This window comes from Rhinoderma darwinii, chromosome 2, assembly GCF_050947455.1.
Source record: "Rhinoderma darwinii isolate aRhiDar2 chromosome 2, aRhiDar2.hap1, whole genome shotgun sequence".
Taxonomy (NCBI): domain Eukaryota; kingdom Metazoa; phylum Chordata; class Amphibia; order Anura; family Rhinodermatidae; genus Rhinoderma; species Rhinoderma darwinii.
This window is the reverse complement of record NC_134688.1, coordinates 252,560,940-252,580,830: the sequence shown is the minus strand read 5'-3', so window position 1 is coordinate 252,580,830 and position 19,891 is coordinate 252,560,940. Positions and strand designations below refer to the sequence as shown.

General features: G+C 40.9%; 1 protein-coding gene across 2 annotated transcripts in view; it reads right to left on the bottom strand.

Moving 5' to 3' along the window:
* Positions 1–12,524: 12,524 nt before the first annotated feature.
* Positions 12,525–19,891, bottom strand: part of KHDRBS1 (KH RNA binding domain containing, signal transduction associated 1) — a 43,648-nt gene continuing 36,281 nt past the window's right edge. For both annotated transcript variants that reach the window (XM_075853136.1, XM_075853137.1), the window contains exons 6-9: positions 14,951–15,146; positions 14,689–14,756; positions 13,303–13,361; positions 12,525–13,107 (exon numbers count right to left, since the gene is read on the bottom strand). In XM_075853136.1, the coding sequence (XP_075709251.1) occupies positions 13,007–13,107; positions 13,303–13,361; positions 14,689–14,756; positions 14,951–15,146 (424 nt within the window). In that variant the 3' untranslated portion in view covers positions 12,525–13,006. The remainder of the gene's footprint in view (positions 13,108–13,302; positions 13,362–14,688; positions 14,757–14,950; positions 15,147–19,891) is intronic.

Here is a 19,891-nt window from a genome sequence, read left to right as displayed (position 1 = left end):
CCATTGCTTCCCCCTCCCGCGATACTGACTTGTCAAGACAGCCCAGGAACCTAATGAAGGCTCCCAGGTCTGCCTCTGCTAAGCCATGCATCCGGCAGGGCTTAGAAGCCTGTAAAAAAAAAAAAAAAAAAAAAGGACAGTATGCAGCAATGCATTAGTATTGACGTGTATTGTACCAGCAATCTGACGATTGCTGGTTCAAGTCCTCAAGGGGGATTAAACAAAACAAAAAAATTAAGGAAAAATGTCTGGGTCTCTAAAGTGTTTTTTCCAGTCCTAAGAATTGGATGGCCTATCCTCAGGATAGGCCATCAAACCTGTTCAGTGGGGGTCCTACTCTCGGCAGCCCCCGCCAATCAGCTGTTTTGAAGGGGCCCCAGCGCTGGTTTCTCCTTCATCACTGCTTGTACTATAGACAGCCTTCTCTTATTCACTTCAAAGGAAGAAGGCTGTAATACTGTGAACAGTCGCTACAAATGTCACCAATTCACAGTGCAAGTAGGTAAGGAATGAAGGGGAAGCAGCGTTTGTACAAGCGCTGCGGCCTTCGATTGCTGAAATTGCGGTCTTCTGGTATGCTAAAAAGGTTATTTTCATTTAGACACCGCAATTTGCTGATTTTACAATGACTCAATGGTCTGGCAATAAAACCTCCCATCTAGACTTTATATTGCTATGCCTCTAAACATGCGACTACGTTAACTAGTACATTGCAGGAGAAAATGAAAAATAAAATTACGTGTCAATAGAATTTAACAGTTGCACGAGTGATTGCCAATTTACACGTATTAACCAAGCGTATAAAATAATCATAAGGGTAAGATCACATGCAGCGTAAACACTGGAATTTCCATACATAAGTTTCGGAAATACCGCAGTCTTCGCAAGAGAATTAATATGCTGGAGATTGAGTCCATACCGCAAGTCAATTTCCACATTCAAATCTCATCCAGCCACTCTGCTGCTCCTGTAATACGCTGCAGAATTGCTGCACAGAAAATCCGGTTGGAAATTCTGCAGTGTTTAGACTATGTGAATGGACTATCAGATAAGTGACAGGGATCCCTATAAAGTGTCTTTTGAAAATTGCTATTCTAATCCAGACAACCCCTTTATGTGAGACAACATACCGATCAGAGAAACTTCCACTCCAAGTGATTGGCAAAATAGAGGTTACATTTTTTAAGCATAGCAAATGAGAAGTACACACACAGCTCCAATATATTCTTTTATTTCAGCATACAAGTGTTAATATTCTGCTTAAGAAATGAGAAGCCCATTGCTGTAACCGATGTGTTTCAACAGTTTCTTGCTGTATTATTGGTGTAACCTGCAATGGTACTCACAGTATGGCATGTTACTATAGTGGTTTTTACCACATGTTCAATAAAAGGAATTGAAAAATGGACAGCTAATTGGGAACATAGGATGAGCTGCTATTCAGCTCTGAAGTATTGGTGTATTATTGTCCAGAAGAGTCCCATAAGCTTTGAGATGCATGAACTGAACAACTTTACAAAAACCATGCAAGTTGCTGGCTCCCTCCAAGCTCCAAAGACCAAATCAGGTAAACAGACTTGATGATGTTCACCTTGTTGCACCTATGAAAGGAAAAACAGGCTTTAGAATTGCAGAGCGGCTTTTCTTTATCATTTATATATGGGGCAAAAAAAACAAAACGAAAAATGCTGATATGTCGCAGATGCGTGACCGTTGCATGTGATCCACCACCGACCCCATTCTCTTGTAAGTTTAATTTAAAGTCCATGAAAAGCCATTTCCATGGTATGGTTGTAGTTTGAATAAAAGTAGTATAGATGTTCCCTCTAAGAATCTTACCCCAACCATTGTAGCAGGGAATGTAAAACTAGAAAACCAGATAATGCTCTTCCAGCCTGTTAGAAGCACTTATTAAATCTGGTTTGATCACACTTTTTGCTATTCAAACAAGTAATCTTAGCAATAGTTTTGCTTCAATCAAGAATATGACTAGACCTCTACCAGCTAAATGAGATGCCAAAAGTAATGGACACTTTACACCTCCAGCTAAGGGCCTGTTCACGTGGTCTTTCCATTGAGGCCTTCCGTCCGAGCTTCCTGCCAGGGGAACTCAACGGAAAGGCAAACGGAAATTAAAGCTTCCGTTTGCATCGCCATTGATCTCAATGGTGACGGATACTATGCTAATGGCTTCCGTTTGAGACCATTGTGAAAGGGTTCCATTGACGGAATCAAATGGCGCAGACGACTGCGACACAACCCCTCAATGGAAAGACAACGTGGATGTTAACAGGCCCTTAGTGCTTTCGTTAGGGATGTCGAGAGTGACTACCACTGATCTAACATTGATGACCTATACTATGGGCACGCCATCAATATTAAAATCATAGATAAGCCCTTGAACAAGGAAACACTGTTTTGGTACTCTGTGCACAGCAAGTTTATGGCCTACGTTTAACATACGCCGGGAAAAGCTTTCGATGTTGACATTAAACGCAGGCTGTAAAGGATACTGTAAGTGGCATTCCTCAGAGTTTAATAGTATACATTAAATGTATACATCATGAACTCATGACCCTGTTCATGAGGTATACATTAACCCCCTTAATGACTGCCTAGCTTGAGCCTCAAACCACATTTTCAAATGTGACACGTGTTTACTTTGTGGTAATAACTTCGAATTGCTTGGATTAATAAAAGCATTGCAGAGATTGCTTTCTTGGGACACATTGTACTTTATAGTCGTGGTAACAATTGTTCGATACATTGTGTCTATTTGTGAAAAACACCAAAATGCTATTACCTAACAGCAACTGAGATTGCAAGCGCTGGATATCCACGGACGTAATCCGTGTCTGAAGGTCGAATGTAGACCGAAACGTTAAGCCTATTTCTGGAATACTATCTTTCGCTATATGTGAAATAAAATATCACTTATTGCATAATACCTTGGAGTGCGGAGTTCCCATTTTTTATACGTTGGCGTGGAAGCCTACTCACGCACCCTTGAAACAGAGTGCTGCGCGATCAAGAAAGTACCATACTAAGCTGGTAACTATATAAACTAAAGAAACCAAAAAAAGTGTAAAATAAAATAGGAGAAAAAAAAACAAAAAACACCAAAACAAGTGTGGCCCCTGAAGAATGCAAAGTAGTCAGTGATCGATCACTGGCCAAAAATGTGAGTGACAAGTGGGACACAAGCAGGAGGAGAAAAATTATTTTAGCGCAGCACTTAACTTTGTTTTTTCATACACGCTCCTAACACCCACTCTGAACGACTAAGGCCTCATTCACACGACAGGGTCCGAGTGTCGGCCGGGAAAATCGGCCGTTATTCCCGGCCGGTTTGCATCCGTTCCGATTCCGTTCTGCCGTTTTTACCGGCCGATTTGTGTCCGGTTTTTTCCCTGACCGTTTTTTAATCTGATTCATTTTTTGCACTTTACTTTTTATTATTATGGTCTGTCCCTCAAAAAGGTCAAAAAAGACCTTTTTGGAACTTTTAATATTTTTTTTTCTTTTTACACCAGGCTTTTCCCCTGTAACTAGGGCTGCACAGCAGCCCCAGTTACAGGGAAAATCAGCCCTCTCACAGGGACAATTGTCACCAATAGGGCTGTGCTGGGTCTAGTTAGACCCAGCAACAGTCTGGTCACATGATCGCCGGGTGCAGTTAGTGGCAGTCACATGATCACCGGGAGGAATAGACAGCGCCGCTGCTGCGGTCTCTATTCCTATACACAGCGTTCATTGAGCGCGTGTAAAAAGACATCGGAGAAGACAGAAGCAGCTTCTATCCTCTCCTCAGGGTCCCCGGCAGTCACTGACAGCCGGAGACCCGACATTCAGATGCCCGATCGCGCGGGCAGCAAGTTAAAACCCGAGCCGTAAAAAGTCTATGGCTCGAGTTTTAAGGACCCTGACCGCTGGCCGTAAAAACACAGCCAGCGGTCGGGAACCAGTTAAAACAAGCAGGGGAAGGGAGCCAGCGCAGCGCTCCCTTCCACCTGCTGTACACCCCGGCCCTGCCACACAGTATCTCCAGCGTAGCCATTTGTCCGAATGGCATCAACTCCTCCTCCTCCTCACATGCACTCTGGGCTGTGAGGAGGAGAGAGTGCATGAGCGACGGTAGACCAGGGCCATCACTCGGGACACATTCCGGTGATGGCTGTATATTACCCGGCCCCATAGACTTCTATGGGAGCCGGGCGGCCGGGTACCCGGCCGAAAATAGGGCATGTCCCATTTTTTGACGGCCGGTTTTCCCAGCCTGTCAAAAAAATCGGTCGTGTGAATAGCCCCATTAGGGGTCTATTATTCCCAATGCAGCCGGGTGATTTATGAACTGCTGGCACCCGGCCGGGAAACCCTGTCGTGTGAATCCCGCCTAAGGCTGGGTTCACACGACCTATTTTCAGACGTAAACGAGGCGAGTGCTTTAGAGGAGTCTGTCAGAATCACGATATACTGCAATACTTTAGTATTGCAGTATATCATGCAAGCGATCCAACAATTGCTGCTTCAAGTCTCCTAGGGGGGACTAATAAATAAACTAAAATCTTTGTTTTTGGAACAAAAAACAGTTAAAGTAATAAAAGTTTAAAAAAAAAAAAAAACCTTTCCACATTTTCCCCCTAAATAAATGTTAAAAAAAAATGAGTTAACATAACTGGTATCGGCGCATCTGCAAAAGTCCAAACTACCACAATATAGCGTTGTTTAACCCGCTCGGTGTATGTATATAAAACACGCAAATTGCTGTTTTTTTGTCACATTAGCACTCCAAGAGAATGAAATAGAAAATGATCAAGTCGCATATACCCCAAAATGGTATCTGAAAACTACAGCTCGCCCCGCAAAACTTAAGCCCACACATCGCTAAATTCATGGAAAAATAAAAGTTATGGCTCTCAGAATACAGCGACAAAACCATTTGCTAAATTTAAAAAAAAAAAAATTTTTTTTTTTTAAAAGTGTTAAAATAAATTTGGTATCGCCGTAATTGTATCAACCTGTAGAATAAGGTGAATACGTAGGTTAACGGCCTGATTGACGCCGTAAAAACAAAACCCCTTAAAATATGACATAATCGCTGTTTTTTGCCCATTTTACCCCACAAATTATATTTTTTCAGCTTCCCAGTACATTATGCGGTACAATAAATAATGCCATGAAAAACTACAACTTGTCGCGCAAAAAACAAACCCTCATATGGCTATATAGACTGTAAAATAAAAATTATAGCTTTGGGGGGAAAAAAACAAGTGAAAATTTGAAGGGCTTCATCCTAAGTGGTTAACAAAAAAAAAAAAAAAAGTTATATACCAGCCCGATAGGCCAAAAGTGTCCAAATGGAGCAGTGTAGACCAGTTAAGTGTAAATGTAGGGCCAAATCATAATGTGCAAGGAGCCCAACTATTGCAAAAGGTAAGATTTTTAGCATCTTGGGATTCCAAAATTGCCAACCCATAAGCCAGTTCTCCAGAAGAATTGGCTCATCGATAGTAGAACGTCCGGTCATGACTTTAAATTGTATGTGCTATAACAGTTAAACCTCCTAACGACTGCTGAGGATTAAGTTAGGATTGGTTGAGACTACACAATAAACGCTAGAATGAAGTGCTCCATTTCCCCATGGCATTACTAGATTTTCAATGGTCCGCCTGTCATTTATCATACATTGGGTATTGTTGCCAGTTCTGACCATCAACTACATTAGATTTCTGCAGACTGCAACTGAAAGGAGTTGGTCACAGAAACAATAAGCAGTTTGCGCAGGTACAAAGTTATGAATTATGTACGCTTATACAGAGGTCAGATATCCTTCATATACTTCACCTTTTCTACGGAATCACTGCAGGTTCTAACGTAAAGTTTAAAGAAAGGCCACCCCAGGTGTATGTGGCGCACGTTCCTCAGTTGTCCTATAAAAGAAAAATTTAAAGTTTATGGTAATCCTAAGTTGTTGTTTTTTTGGTAGGCAAGCATGTGCAGGACCTACAAAAGAAAACAAACCTAAAATTAAAAAAATGGTCTATGCGGCACAAAAATAGAAGTAGGTTGTTTTAAAGTGTGGAAAGTGGAGGAGCCGGTGTGGCTGGTTTTCCTCTGACTAATGCAGTATAATTGTATGTTTATGTAATTTTGTTTGCTTGTGTATTGAAATTCTAAAAAATATATATATTTTTAGCTTTAACACTGACACTAGTAGCGAGTATTCAGTGTATGTACTAGGGTCGTCACAATAAAATAATTTGGACTTAGATACCGATACGTGTAGTGTTGAGATACTCTATACCAAAATGATTCTTTTCGAACACAAAAAAAAAAAGGTTCTTCCATCTTCTGATGCGGCACATGGTGTGATGAATTTTGAGCCTCCATGTGCCACACATTAATAGTAATTAACCCCATCCTGTTTCTCAGTCATACTGGACAACATTGGGTTAATGTGCGAGGTACACGATAGGGTTAATTACTATTAATGTGAGGCACACGGAGGCTCAAAATTCATAATACCTCGTGCCTCACATTAATAAGAGAATATAAAATTTACTTTCAAACAGTAATCATATACGACGCTATAAATTTATTACGGTCACGACGATACCAAATGTGTAGATTTTATGTATTCACTTATTTAAATGTGTAAAAAAGTGTATTTTTTTTAATTTAACATTTTTATTTTTAAAAATAAATGTACTGGCATATATCTATATACCAGTACATTAGCCTGTGTACTGATTGGCCAGATTTCCTGTTAGTACACAGGCAGTTGTTGTAAGTATGCCCTGACAGCACTGGGGTCCTTCAACGGACCTGGGCTGTTTGACCCTATAGGGTGGTGTGACCCTATATGGTGTGTCACAGGGACTCCGTGACACGATCCCAACGGCTTCCCCCTTTTCATTTCTCATGAATGCTGCGGTCAGCTTTGATCTGCTGAAATTAGATTTCTGATCTCCGCCGTTATAGCGGGGCTGGGGCCGTGTAATACAGCCAATGCCCCGCTCCTGACAAGTGCGCGCGCCCGGTCAGCCTTAGGTGATGCGGCAGGCGCTGCACTAATGAGCAGCGCCGCAGGCACTGAAGACAGAACATGGGTGTTTTGCAGTGCGCCCGCCATGTTCTGTCTTCAGTGTCGGCACGCATTAGTGCAGCGCTTGTCTCATCACATGCTGAACGAACGCACGCTTGTCAGGACTCAGGGGCGGGGCAATGGTTGTATTACACAGCCGAAGCCCCGCTCTGACAACATTCACGTGTTAGTAAGTTGTGCGGACGCACGGCTTACTATCGAAATACATGAAACGGTATCGAACCGTTCGAGGGTGTACGGTATCGAAGTTACGATGCATCGTGCAACCCTAGTATGCACATAAGCATATGTGAATTGAGGTGCAGGGCCTGAGGGGTTGGTGCATGACCGTCATTTAATAAACAAAAGAGAACCCTTGCCACCCCATCAAGCCCTACACTAGGTGTAATTATACGTTTTGGTAGCAGTGTCATTAACCCCTTCAGGACTTGGCCTGTTTTGGCCTTGTGGATGTAGCAGATTTTTCAAATAGGACATGTCACTTTATGTGGTAATAACTTTGGAATGCTTTTACCTATCCAAAAGAAAATCGGAGATAGTTCTCAAGACACATTGGACTTGGTTTGTGAAAAAAATTTTAATTCAATATTGATTTGTGAACACCAAAAGAGAAAATTAGCAAAGCTTAGCATTTTTCTAAATTTAAATGTATCTGCTTGTAAGAGATCGTAATCCCACACAATAGTTACTAGTTAACATTTCCCACGTGTCTACTATGTTTGCATAGTTTTTTTGAACACTTTTCTATGATGTTACAAGGCTTAGAACTTTAGCAGCAATTTCTCATATTTTCAAGAAAGTCTCAAAATGCTATTTTTCAGGGACCAGTTCAGTTCTGAAGTGGGCTTTGAGGGTGTGTGCATGTATATATATATATATATATTAGAAATACCCCATAAATTGCCCCATTTTGAAGGCTGCACCCCTTGAAGTACTGGAAACCGCATTCAGAAAGTGGGTGGTGCAGACAGACAATTACAATTTTCCACTGATAAGCCATTTTAGTGCACAATATGTTGGGCCCAGTTTGTGGCACTGAAGACAAACCTCAAAATGTCAAGCTGGTTCTCCTGGGTATGGTAATGCCATATATGTGGACCGTAAGCCGTTTGGGCACACTGTAGGGCTCAGAAGGGAGGGAGCACAGATTTTGCTTGGTAGTAGTTCTGTTTGGGGTTTTACTGGCATTTCAGTTTATAACGTGGGGGTATATGTAAGCTGTGCGAAGTACATCAGGGTATATGTAAGCTGTGGAGTACACCAGTGCATAATAAGCGGGTATAATAATGGGGTAAATAAATAATTCACACATGTGTCCGGTGTCGCACTGATAAATTGTGCCCGATCTCATCCGCTTTTGGAAAACACTGCAGATTTTGCGTCGCCGTATTCCAAGAGCCAGAACGGTTTATTTTTATCCACCGGAGCAGTGTGAGGTCTTAATGGTTGCAGGACAATCTGTAGTTTACATTGGTACCATATTGGGGTATATGCAATTTTTTGATCACTATTTTTTTTTGGGCAAGCAACCAAAAACCATCAATGTTTTTATAGCGTTCACCCTGGGTTATAAATGACAATTTTACTTTATTCTGCGGTTCGACATTTTATTAAATATTTGTGTGTCACCATATTCCAAGTGCTGTAACTTTATTTCAGTAAAAAAAACAAAACAGTCCAAGGGCTTGTTTTTTTTGCAGGGCGGGTTCTAGTTTATTGGTACTGTTTTGGGATACATGCAATTTCTTGATCACTTATTATGCAATATTTTGGGAGGGATGGTGACAAAAAAATAAAGATTCTGGCATTGTTTTTCCCTTTTTTGCAGTGTTCACCGTGCGGGAAAAATAGTGGTTTGGGTCGTTACCAAAGTGGCGATACCAAATGTGTACTTTTATAGTGTTCATTTCTTGCCGGTCAAAATTATAGGAAAGACTTGAACCTCTGATCGCTGCATGATTACATTACACTGACTATGTAGTGTAATGTATTCCAACAGTCATTGATCGAAAGCCTGGTCTTCATAGGCTTCCATACATGGCAGCCCGGAGGCCATTGTCTGGCCTCCGGTTGCCAAGACAACCAACCATCAGCAGCCCACGCGATTGCATGTAGAGGCTGCCGATCTGCTCTAGACCCCTTAAATGCGGCGATCGCAATCGACCGCAGCATCTAAGGGGTTGATTGACTAAATCAGCGGCGATGGGCCGCTAATCGACAAGAGCAGGGCAGACACCCTGCACAGTAAAACGCCACTGCGATGCAGCACCGCGGTTAATTGTTGAAGGGCCAAACGTAACTGCACGTCAAGGTGAGTGAACTCACTGCTCACATTGACGTTCAGTTACGTCAAGGTGCGGGAAGAGGTTTAAGTTTGTCTGGAGATATGGGAGGAGTTACCCAATTAAGACCTCCCCTCCAGGGGAACACCAGTGGGACCACCAATAGCCAGCTTGATAAAAGCAATATGATTGAAAAAAACAAAAACTGTCTCCATGTTAAACTTTCAAGCATGGCTACATTACTGAAAGTACTTACCAGTAAAGTCAAGCATTTTACATATTTCCAACCACCACCTGGAAAATAAGATCGATAAGTCAGATAGTTTTTAAAGCTGGGTAGAAATTTAAATAAAAATAAATAATCACATTAAAAAAAACAATGGTTGTAGGAGCAGGAAGGGTTTTTTTTTTTTTAACTTTAAAATAACTGAGCAGATTATTATTAAAAAAAGTAGCAGATTTAAAGGCTATTGGCATTAAAGGCAACTTGGAAACCTTTTTACGTCAACTTACATTAATTGTAAAAGTTGTTACAGTTCTATTTTACATGGCTTTGAAGCTTTTTGACAAGTTCTGTAGAGAACGTTCAATCTGCTATCAGTTTATATGGATGTGTACACGACATATTTACAGCCTGTACACTTTAACCAGCAAACCTAGATATTCAGAAACTGATCCAATGATCTCTCTAGGCTAGAATGCACAGGACGTTTGTTTTGATACATTAACGTGCGGAGAGCAGTATTAGGGAATTCTGTTACCTGATTTGCGATGCATGATTTACACATCCTGAGTCTCTTGCAGGATTTCTCTTTTCTTTAATAAGGTTAAGGAACCTTGGCATTTGTACGATGTCCACAGGCCATGGGAACTGTCCAGTCTTTTTTTCCGTTAGTCTACAAACAAGCTTATTTTGTCTATTTTGAGTGTATGTACAAGGCTTACACCACGCAGCCAAACATCAACCCTGCCATAGGAATTAACACTCCTAGGAGGGACAGAAAGGACCTCAAATGATGTGGGAAAACAATTTATAAAATTTTCAATAATTGCATTAAAACTAAGTCTTTTTTTGTATATTGTATTAGAAGCTCTGGAATTGAATGTGACCTCCTTAAAGCAGATCTGTCACTTATAATATGCTGCCCTAGTTAAAAGTGGAGGTCCTCTATACGCCTGGTTCCAAACTAAACACTTGTTCTATTACACCAGAAGGAATGTGTACACTCCCATTTATGAATCTGCTGTATTCATAAGAGTGCTTTCCCAACGCTTGAATGATGGCCGCCACTACATATATGTGTACATTGAGGCAGCCATCAAGTGTGGGTGAATGCAGCGCTCTTCATAATTACAGCAGACAAGCGCGCATTTGCTGCATTCATTTTATAGCAATAGAAAAACGGTTATATTTGGCACAACAGACACCGTGGACCTCTATAATATAATATGTTGCCATTAACTGGGGCAGCATAAGTGACATATCCACTTTAAGTTAGAGCACTTTTACATTTTATCTGTCCACCAGCAATATTGAGTGGTCAAATCTTTTAATAGAATGTTGGTTCTAACATTAGCTAATACAATAAATGAATCTATGGGATTTTAATGTTTCATATGCTGTATGGTAGCTTGTGTATGAAAAGCCACGGGGTCTTTCTATAAGAGGGAAGCCTGTGCTGTTAACACAAATTTACAAAAGTTTCCATCTTTTTAGGTTAATAGATTTTTACCACCCGGATCCAGTCTCTTTTTTAAATCACTAAAACTAAGAAAAAGGTTAGTTTATTATAATGCAATGCATATGTTCATACAGATAAAATTAAGTAGGCTCTTCAAGTGCATAGCAAATCTGAAAAGGAGGAGATTATGGACCACGTGTTCCAGAATGCACAAAAAAGTTGGCAAAACGTTACTACAGCTAAAAACATTTGATTATATATTCAAGGGTATAATCAAATAGCACCACATGCACCAACAGTGATCAGTTATGTCGTTTTGTCTACAAGCAGCCCACTTGGCTTGTAAAATGAAAATGGTTTGGTGTAAACTACATTGTGTAGATCGCCTGCAGCAAGTCATCCGGTAGTAGTTTATAGAAAGGGCACCGTCTTAAAGGGGTTATCAAGGGGAGGGTATCCCTGCTTGAAAGAACGATTAAAGTGAAGGGCAGGGGAGGGCATCCAAATAAGAAACAGGTACTCACCCTTTAAAGAACCCTCTGCTCCAGCACCAACACCCCCGTTTGCCGTTGCTTGGGTCCCAGGAGCTCCATCAGCGGTCACGTCACTGCAGCTAATTGCTGGTCTCAGCGGTGATGCTGCCATGAACAGCACATGACCGCTGTCGAAGCTTCCAGGACTACAGGCGAAGGGTGGTCACATTTCTGGGGTGAGTTTCAAAGAAGGAGTACCTGTTTATTATTTTATAGACTCCTGCAAATTTTTAATACTTCCAAATAACCCCTTTAAGCTCTGTTCACACCACTACTCAGGGTCCCGATGGCCTCTCCAGTTTTGCAAAGCAGTCTGCACTATTTTTGCAGCTGAAACTGCTGATCTGTTTATTACTGAGCCAGGACATCTATTCAAGAACATGCTTGTGAGAATAGTGACCAACCTAGAACTGGGAAAAAGGTTTCATTCTTTTCTTAAAAATCAGGATTAGTCACCACATTCCAAAAAGGTATTTGAAGGCTACTTAATCCTCAATACACTGAGATTTCACATATTAGTATTGGAATATTTTATTTTACATCCAAATGTAAATGCCGACATCAAATACCCTGTGACTACCATTGTAAACCCTAGATGGCCAGGAATACAACCCTATATACAGGTACAAAGCAAAAGAACCGCTACTAAGGGAACTGGACTGTCTATACTATAAATTCCCATCTTTTAGTCCTTTGTACAGAATGAATTATGCTTTATTATTTTTTTTTAATTAACGAGACCCGGTAATCTCTCAGACATCAGTCCTCGAGAAGCGACACCACATCTCACCTAACCATTTTGTTGCGCACTACAGAGTTGGAGCTCATAAGGTGTCCCTACATTGGCAGGAGCCAGAATACATTATTTATTAATATTTTGACATCCTATTTGAGTACAAGTGAAGACAACATTAACAAGAGATTTGTCCATAAGGTTTAATAACATAAAGTGGATTATAATTACAAAGTCAACTGCTTGGATTTTTAAAACAGCAAACGATATTACAGCTAATTACGGTTTAGCTCAAATAAAAAAATGGAATATTGAAATGCAGCTTAGTTCAGGACAGAGTCTACAGCTAACACTAAACTTTGTTAGAAACCTTCATTTTCAAACAGTCACTTCGCATACTATTTAACATGAAAAGCATTTACGGTTTAAGTTTTTTTTTGTTTTGTGTTTTGTTAACAACGAAAATAAAACGGGTCTAAATATCCTCAAATAGATATTTTTTCACAAATTTTAAAAGCGATCCTATGAGGGGGGAGTTCAGGTTAGATTAAGGGAGTATGGATGGGAAAGGAAAGGAGTCACAGAGCACAGATAATTTACTTGTGTTGTGGGATAAGGAACAGGAAGTCCTTGGACACAAGATATCAGTAACAATTGGATGAGTAGCAGTCTTAGAAGCGTCTGTATGGATGGTCTCTGTAGGTACTGCCTTTAGCAGGGTGAGAAGATGGTACTTTCAGGGAGGGTCGAGAACCATTCCAATTGTCTTGTCCTACAGTAAGAAACACATGGTAGAAGGTTGTAGTTTAGTCTGGAGAATAGCTTACCACTTACGGTTAATCTTTGTTTTCCATAAAAAATTCAATCATTTCAAACTATGGTTTACTTAAACATTAAATTTTTTGCTAATTATTCCCAACATCCACTTTTGTTGAAATGGATCTTTGAAACAAGGGAACAGACTTACCATAACTTTCATAGGATTCCGGGGCCTCCCCATGCCCATAGTCATAATACTCTGTATCTCTAAATAGAAAAATACATTTGATACATTAGTTTCCAAGAAGCAGTACCCCTGACAGCACAAACTCACCTGGATTACCGACTAAATTTTAGACACGTCTCTTCCTTATACCACCATTTGGCTGGCTTAGTTTTAAGCCATGTCCCATTCACACTGGACTATTCCCCTTTTCTGCATCATTACATCACTTTTCGGATACGACGCAAAGTGTGTCTAACAGTTAACAAATGTGGCACAGCATCAACTTAAGCCAGAATTCTAGCGTATTTTAAGAAGACACTTGGGTAGCTTTAGGGTATGTTCACACTGAGTTTGGACGCGGAAACCGCGCCGCAAAACCGTCCGAAAACGCTTCCCATTGATTTCAATGGGAGGTGGAGGAGTCTCACGCAAGCGGTAAAAACAGTCAAGGGAGGAAGAAGGGACATTCCCTATCTTCGGGTGTTTATGCCTCGGACATCAATGGGAGGCAGAGAAAGTATTTCGTGGAGTTTTATGGCCGCAGGTGAAAACCGCAGTGAAAAATAGTCGTGCAGGGAGAGGAAAATCTGCCTCAAACTTCCACACGGAATATTGAGACAGAATTTCCACCTGCAAAACACTCAGTGAACCCAGCCTTAATGTTTAACTAAAATACTGACACTTCAAGCAGAGAAACCGTGTAGATTTGTTAGAGGGGCTTTCTGAGGAAACAAATATTATGGGTGTGTTTATTTCAGGTGGCCACATTATCCAATAGTGCCATCGTTGTAAACAATTAGCCATTACAAGGCAAACTAGACAGGTTACTGGCTGGTGTGTTGCTAATTTATTTCCTAAAAAGCTTTAGAGCATGGGGCTGTGCACAAAATGTGAAACCCCTGCTAACTGTACAGGCTTTTATGAAAAAGAAAAAAAAAACAACCATGTTCTTAGAAAATCTGATTCCTGAAAAAAAAATACAAGAACTTAAACAGGCACTGAATGTGCATTTTTACATTTAACCCATTGAAGTCTATGGGCTAGAAGCTACCTATACAGATCCGTTAGCACGACACGAGCACAAGATGAAAATGTGCATAAAACCCTTTAAATGGCAACCTTTTTTTAAAAATATATATATATATGGTTCTATAATACACTAGTAGGCACAGATCATTTTAGATTGTCTATTACTTTTCTTAGCAAAGGGCAGAGCCATCAGTTGCTACACCATGAAGTACATAGATTAATAAAATGCTAAACTTGAATTGAACTAAAGATTAACCTCTTTCATGATCAAGAATGTCTAAATTTCCTTCATAAATTTATAATCGGTACTGATCAGGTGTCATTGTCTAATAAACTTACCCCTGGCTCTGATTGTAGTAACTCTCGTAAGCTTCGTAACTTTGCTCTGCATATGCATCATCATAGCCCTGCAAAATGAAAAAAGTTAATTAAAATAAAACTGAACAAAAACTGACAAACCCCTTCAACAAAGAAATTTACAACTCTATAAACAAGGCATTGGACCATTCCACCAGTATACCAAAGTCTGTTTCCCATAAGTTCCGCACTATACAATTAACAGTAAACCAATCACTTTGTGAAAGGTTAGTCATATACTCACATATTCATCATAGGCTTCAGGTGCAGGTGGTGGCAAAGAGATCCTTTGTATTGAACCAGCCCGAGCCCTACCAGATGGTGCTCCTCTGGATGTAGGTGCAGGTGCTACACTTCGGCTAACGCTGGCACCACGTGAAAGGGATCCTCTTCCTGGGGCTCCCCTTGGAACAAGGGGACGTATAGGGCCAGCTCTGCCTCTAATAAAAAAAAAGAAATTCCCCAATTTTAGAGTCTAGCTGGTTGCAAAAAAAAAGTACCAAGTAGTCCCTGCCACTTGCTTTTGAGACTACACGGAAACAGGCAATTCGTTAAAAGTCTAATGGACATGCCCAAGAGTGATATGCTTCTGGTTCCACGTATTCAGCGTTATAAATGTTTCCTTCCGAGTATCTGACTAGAGACCTCTGGAGAGCACAAACCCTCTAAACTTACGGCTTCTTATACAAATTGTTCTAGCAGCTTAGCACTAACCACTGCCCAAGCTTCCTGTATTATGGCTTAACGCCGTAAAAACTAGAATAGATTCATATTGTAAATGAGGATAACCAGTGTATTGAAGGAAACTACTGCTTACTTTGAAAAGGTCCAGTGCTCCTGACCATCTTACGCACACCCACAATTTGTACTCCCACATCCCTCATATTAGAGATAGTTCTACCACAGTCTCAATAGAATAGATTCCCCAGGGGGAATTCGCCCTCTGATAGTAACCCCCCCCCCCCCCACACACTTTCTATAGGCCCAATAAGCCTGGTTCCTCTACTTAAAGGGTTGTCCACATACGTACAACGGATGACCTATCGACAGGATATATATCCACAGTATGTGTGATTGGGTCGGACCCGGACCTCACACCGATCAGCAGCTCCGGGTGACTACGGGCACAGAATAGTGGCCAAGCTAAAGTACTGCTCCTATTCAAGCGAATAGGCGCACAGCTGCAGCTCTGCAGTAGTCTGAGCAATCTGCTGCCGGCACCAACTACTGAATAACTAACATTCTGCACCTGGAGCAGCTGGTCGGTGCAGGGTGGGGGTGTCAAACCCACAACGATCATGTACCGATGACCTTTGTCCATGTGTGGACAACCCCTATAGTTAGTTTTAACGTACCTTGATTATAAGCCCTCAATGTACTTAAGTTGAACATCTTTTTCCTATTTTTAGCCAACATGTTATCTGCACTTTGTACCCTTAGTATATAGTAAAAACTGTTGCAGCAGTAGCCGCTCGTTTTAACCCCTTTCCAATGCTGCCATTTGTCGGATTCTCTTTAATACCTTCCAAAAGCCATAACATTTTTCAGTCAACCTAGCCATGTAAGGGCATGTTATTTTGCAGGACGAGTTGTAGATTTTCACAGTAACATTTATTATACCATATAAAGTAGTTAGAAATTTTTCCAGTTTTCCTTGTTGTGTGGACTGGGAAAAAAGGCACGTTAACATTCTGCTAGTTAAAAATTAAACACACGTGTTTTACTACTTTTTCAAAGGAAAACAAAGGTTTAAAAAAAAATAAAAAAATTCTTCATGCTGCTGCCTATGAGGGTGTGCTACACGGATGAGAAATAACTCTGTGTACGGGAGCCATCAGCTAGACACTGCACCCTCTGGAGCCGAGCAAATCTCATGCGTCCTGGCAGGAAGGAACTTCAGTTGCCAAGGAAATATCGGATATGCCCTTGCTACTAAAAGCTATAACTCATGCTAGGTCACAGTTCAACCTGCTCTTGGCTTTGAAGAAGGACCTGGATCGCTGGTTTGTTGTTTTTTTTTAAATTCAGTACATTCATTGTAATTTGTTTTTACAGTACAAAAACGAGCCCCAACCCCTTAAGGACACAGCCTGTTTTGGCCTTAGAGAATCTTTCACCTGCCCATACATGTGCAGCATTGTAATGGGCAGGGCTGCACAAACCCTGGGGCACTTAATTTTTCTCCTCCGTTCTTCAGATATCGATGCAGTTATAATTGATATTTAAATAACCCCTTGAACAGTCAATGGGCGTGCGCTCTGCAGCTCTTGCACGGTCCTTAGCAGTGACATGCCCCCTTGCCAGTTCGGCAGACAAGGACAAGACTGATCTCGCGTGAGATCAGTCTTGTCCTTGTCTGCCGAGAGCTGAAGAGTGAGCGCGTGCACACTCCTCTCCAGCTCTTGCTGTGACAGTCTGTAGCTGATTGGACAGTGTCACAGCAATGTTACACGCCCCCTTGCCATTAAACTCCTCAGCTCAGCGAGTTTTTTTAAAATATCGGGCGCCAAATATAATGGCACCGTTATCTAAATAACGGAGGAGGGTAGAAGAAAAAAAAATGTCACTATGTGGTAACTTTGGAAGGCTTTTATATATCCAAGAGATTGAGATTGTGTCACGAGAACAACGTACTATGTTAGTGGTAAAATGGTCGATATTTTCAGTGTTTGTGAAAAATACCAAAATTCTGAGAAAATGTGCATTTTTCTAAATTTAAAAGTATTTGCTTGTACGACATAGTAATGCCACACAAAATAGATACTAGTTAACAGTTCCCATATGTCTGCTTTGTTGGCAACGTTTAAGCCCTTTTATTTATTTTAAGACGTATCAAGGCTTCTAACTTTAGCAGCAATTTCTCACATTTTCAAAATGCTATTTTTACAGGGGCCAAGTCAGCTCTGAAGTGGCTTTGAGTGCCTTATTAGAAAGTCCCCATAAAATCACCCCATTTTAAAAAATACACCCCTCAAAGTAGTCAAAACAGCATTTAGAAAATTTAACTCTTTAGGTGTTTCACAGGAATTAACGCAAAAGTAGGTGAAATTTACAATAAATTTTTTGCCAAAATTCATTTGTAATAAAAAATGTTAACAATGTTTTACCAGAGAAACGCAACTCAATATTTATTGCCCCGATTCTGCAGTTTAGAAATATCACACACGTTGCCCTAGTCAGCTAATAGACAAACACCGGCCTCAGAAGCAAAGGAGCACCTAGGGGATTTGAGCCTCTTTTTTTTTTAGAGTATATTTTAGGCACCATGTCAGGTTTAAAGGGGTGCCAAAATAGTGGAAACCCCCCCGAAAAGTGACCCCATTCTGGGAACTACACCCTCAAGGTATATAGTTAGCAGTATAGTTAGCATTTTGAGCAATTTTATACTAAACTTATTGGAATTAGAAGTTTACAAATTTTTTCAGAAATAGGTTTGTTTTTACAGACTAAGGAATAAATGAGAAAAAGCACCCCAATATTTGTAAAACTTCTCCCGATTACGGCAACGCCCCATATGTTGTCATAAACTGCTGTGTTATCAGGGCTCAAAGGAAGGAGCGCCATTTGGACTGGAGGGCAGATTTTGCTGGAATAGTTCAGTGCCACGACATGTTGGCAACGCACTGGAGGGACCAAAACCGTGGAAACCCCATTTTAGAAACTCCACCCCTCAAGGAATATTTCTAGGGTATATATGACATGAAATTGAAAACCTACATGTTTTTCTAATAAAATTTAGTTTTAGCTAATTTTCACAATAGAAAAAGCATTTGTAAAGCAAACTCTGGAGCACAGCAATACCCCAATATGTGATAAACTGCTGTTTGGACACCCGTCACGGCTTAGAAATGACAGAGCGCCGTTTGACTGAGCTCAAGTTTTGCTGGAATGGTTTGCGGTGTCATGGCACATTTGCAAAGCCCCTGAGTGAGGGGGCAAAACCCACAAAAGTGACCCAATTTGGGAAAATACAACCCTCAAGCATTTTGACCAGTGTTTTTTTGCAGAATTTATTGGAGTTAGGCCGTGAAAATTTAAATCTACATTCTTTACACTAAAATGTGGAATCTCTCTAATTTTCACAAGGAATAAAAAAAAAGGAGAAAAAGCGCTGCAACAATTGTAAAGCAATTTCTCCCAAGTACGGCAATACCCCATATGTGGTCATAAACTGCTGTTTTGACACACGGCAGGGCTCAGAATGGAGGGAGTGCTACTTGGTATGCAGATTTTGGTTGATTGTTTTTTGGGTACCATGTCGCATTAGCAGAGCCCCTGAGGTACCGGTACAGTAGAAACCCCTGAGAAGTGACTATTTTGGAAACTATACCCCTCAGTGCATTCATCTAGGGGTGTAGTGAGCATTTTGATCCCACAGGTGTTCCATAGATTGAATTAGGCTTCAAAAACCACTATCCCCAAAAATAGCTTATTTTCACAAGAGGTAGTTAGAGAAATTGGTTAACAAATTTTTTTATTTTTTTTTCTCCTGAGTACGGCAACACCGCTTGTGTGACCCTAAATTTCTTTTTGGGCACATGGCAGAGCTAAAAATGGAAGCAGCGCCATTTGGTTTTTAGAGCGCAGATTTTGCTGGAATGGTGTCATGTCGTATTTGCAGAGATCCCTTAGGTATCAGAGTAGAGTACAAGATGGGGTCGCTTCTCAGGGTTTTAAACTACACTCCTCAAGGCATTTATCATTTGCCTGACATACGACAGGGCTCAGGAGTGAAAGAGCAAGTGTGCATGTGAGGCCTATTTGTGATTTTCGTAGCAGTGGCCCACAATTGCAGGGCTCTGGGGTCAAATAGTAAAACAAACCCAAGTAGTAACCCCCCCCCCCACACATTTTGGAAACTGCACCACTCAAAGCATTTTTAAGGGGTGTAATGAGCATTTTCACCCCACAGGTTATTTGGGGTTTTTTCAGGAAAAAACCCAGTGGATTGTGCAAAGTGAAAACTACAATTTTCCACAGGTATATGTCATTTTAGTGCACAATGTTGTGCCCAGTTCGTGCCACTGAAGACCTATACCTCAAACGGTTAAGCGGGTTCTCTCGGGTATGCAGATGCCATACACGTGGACGTAAACGGCTGTTTGGATCAGAAGGGAGGGAGTGGCATTTGGAGCACAGATTTTGCTTAGTGGCAGTTTTTTTTGAGTTTTGCTGGTATTTCAGT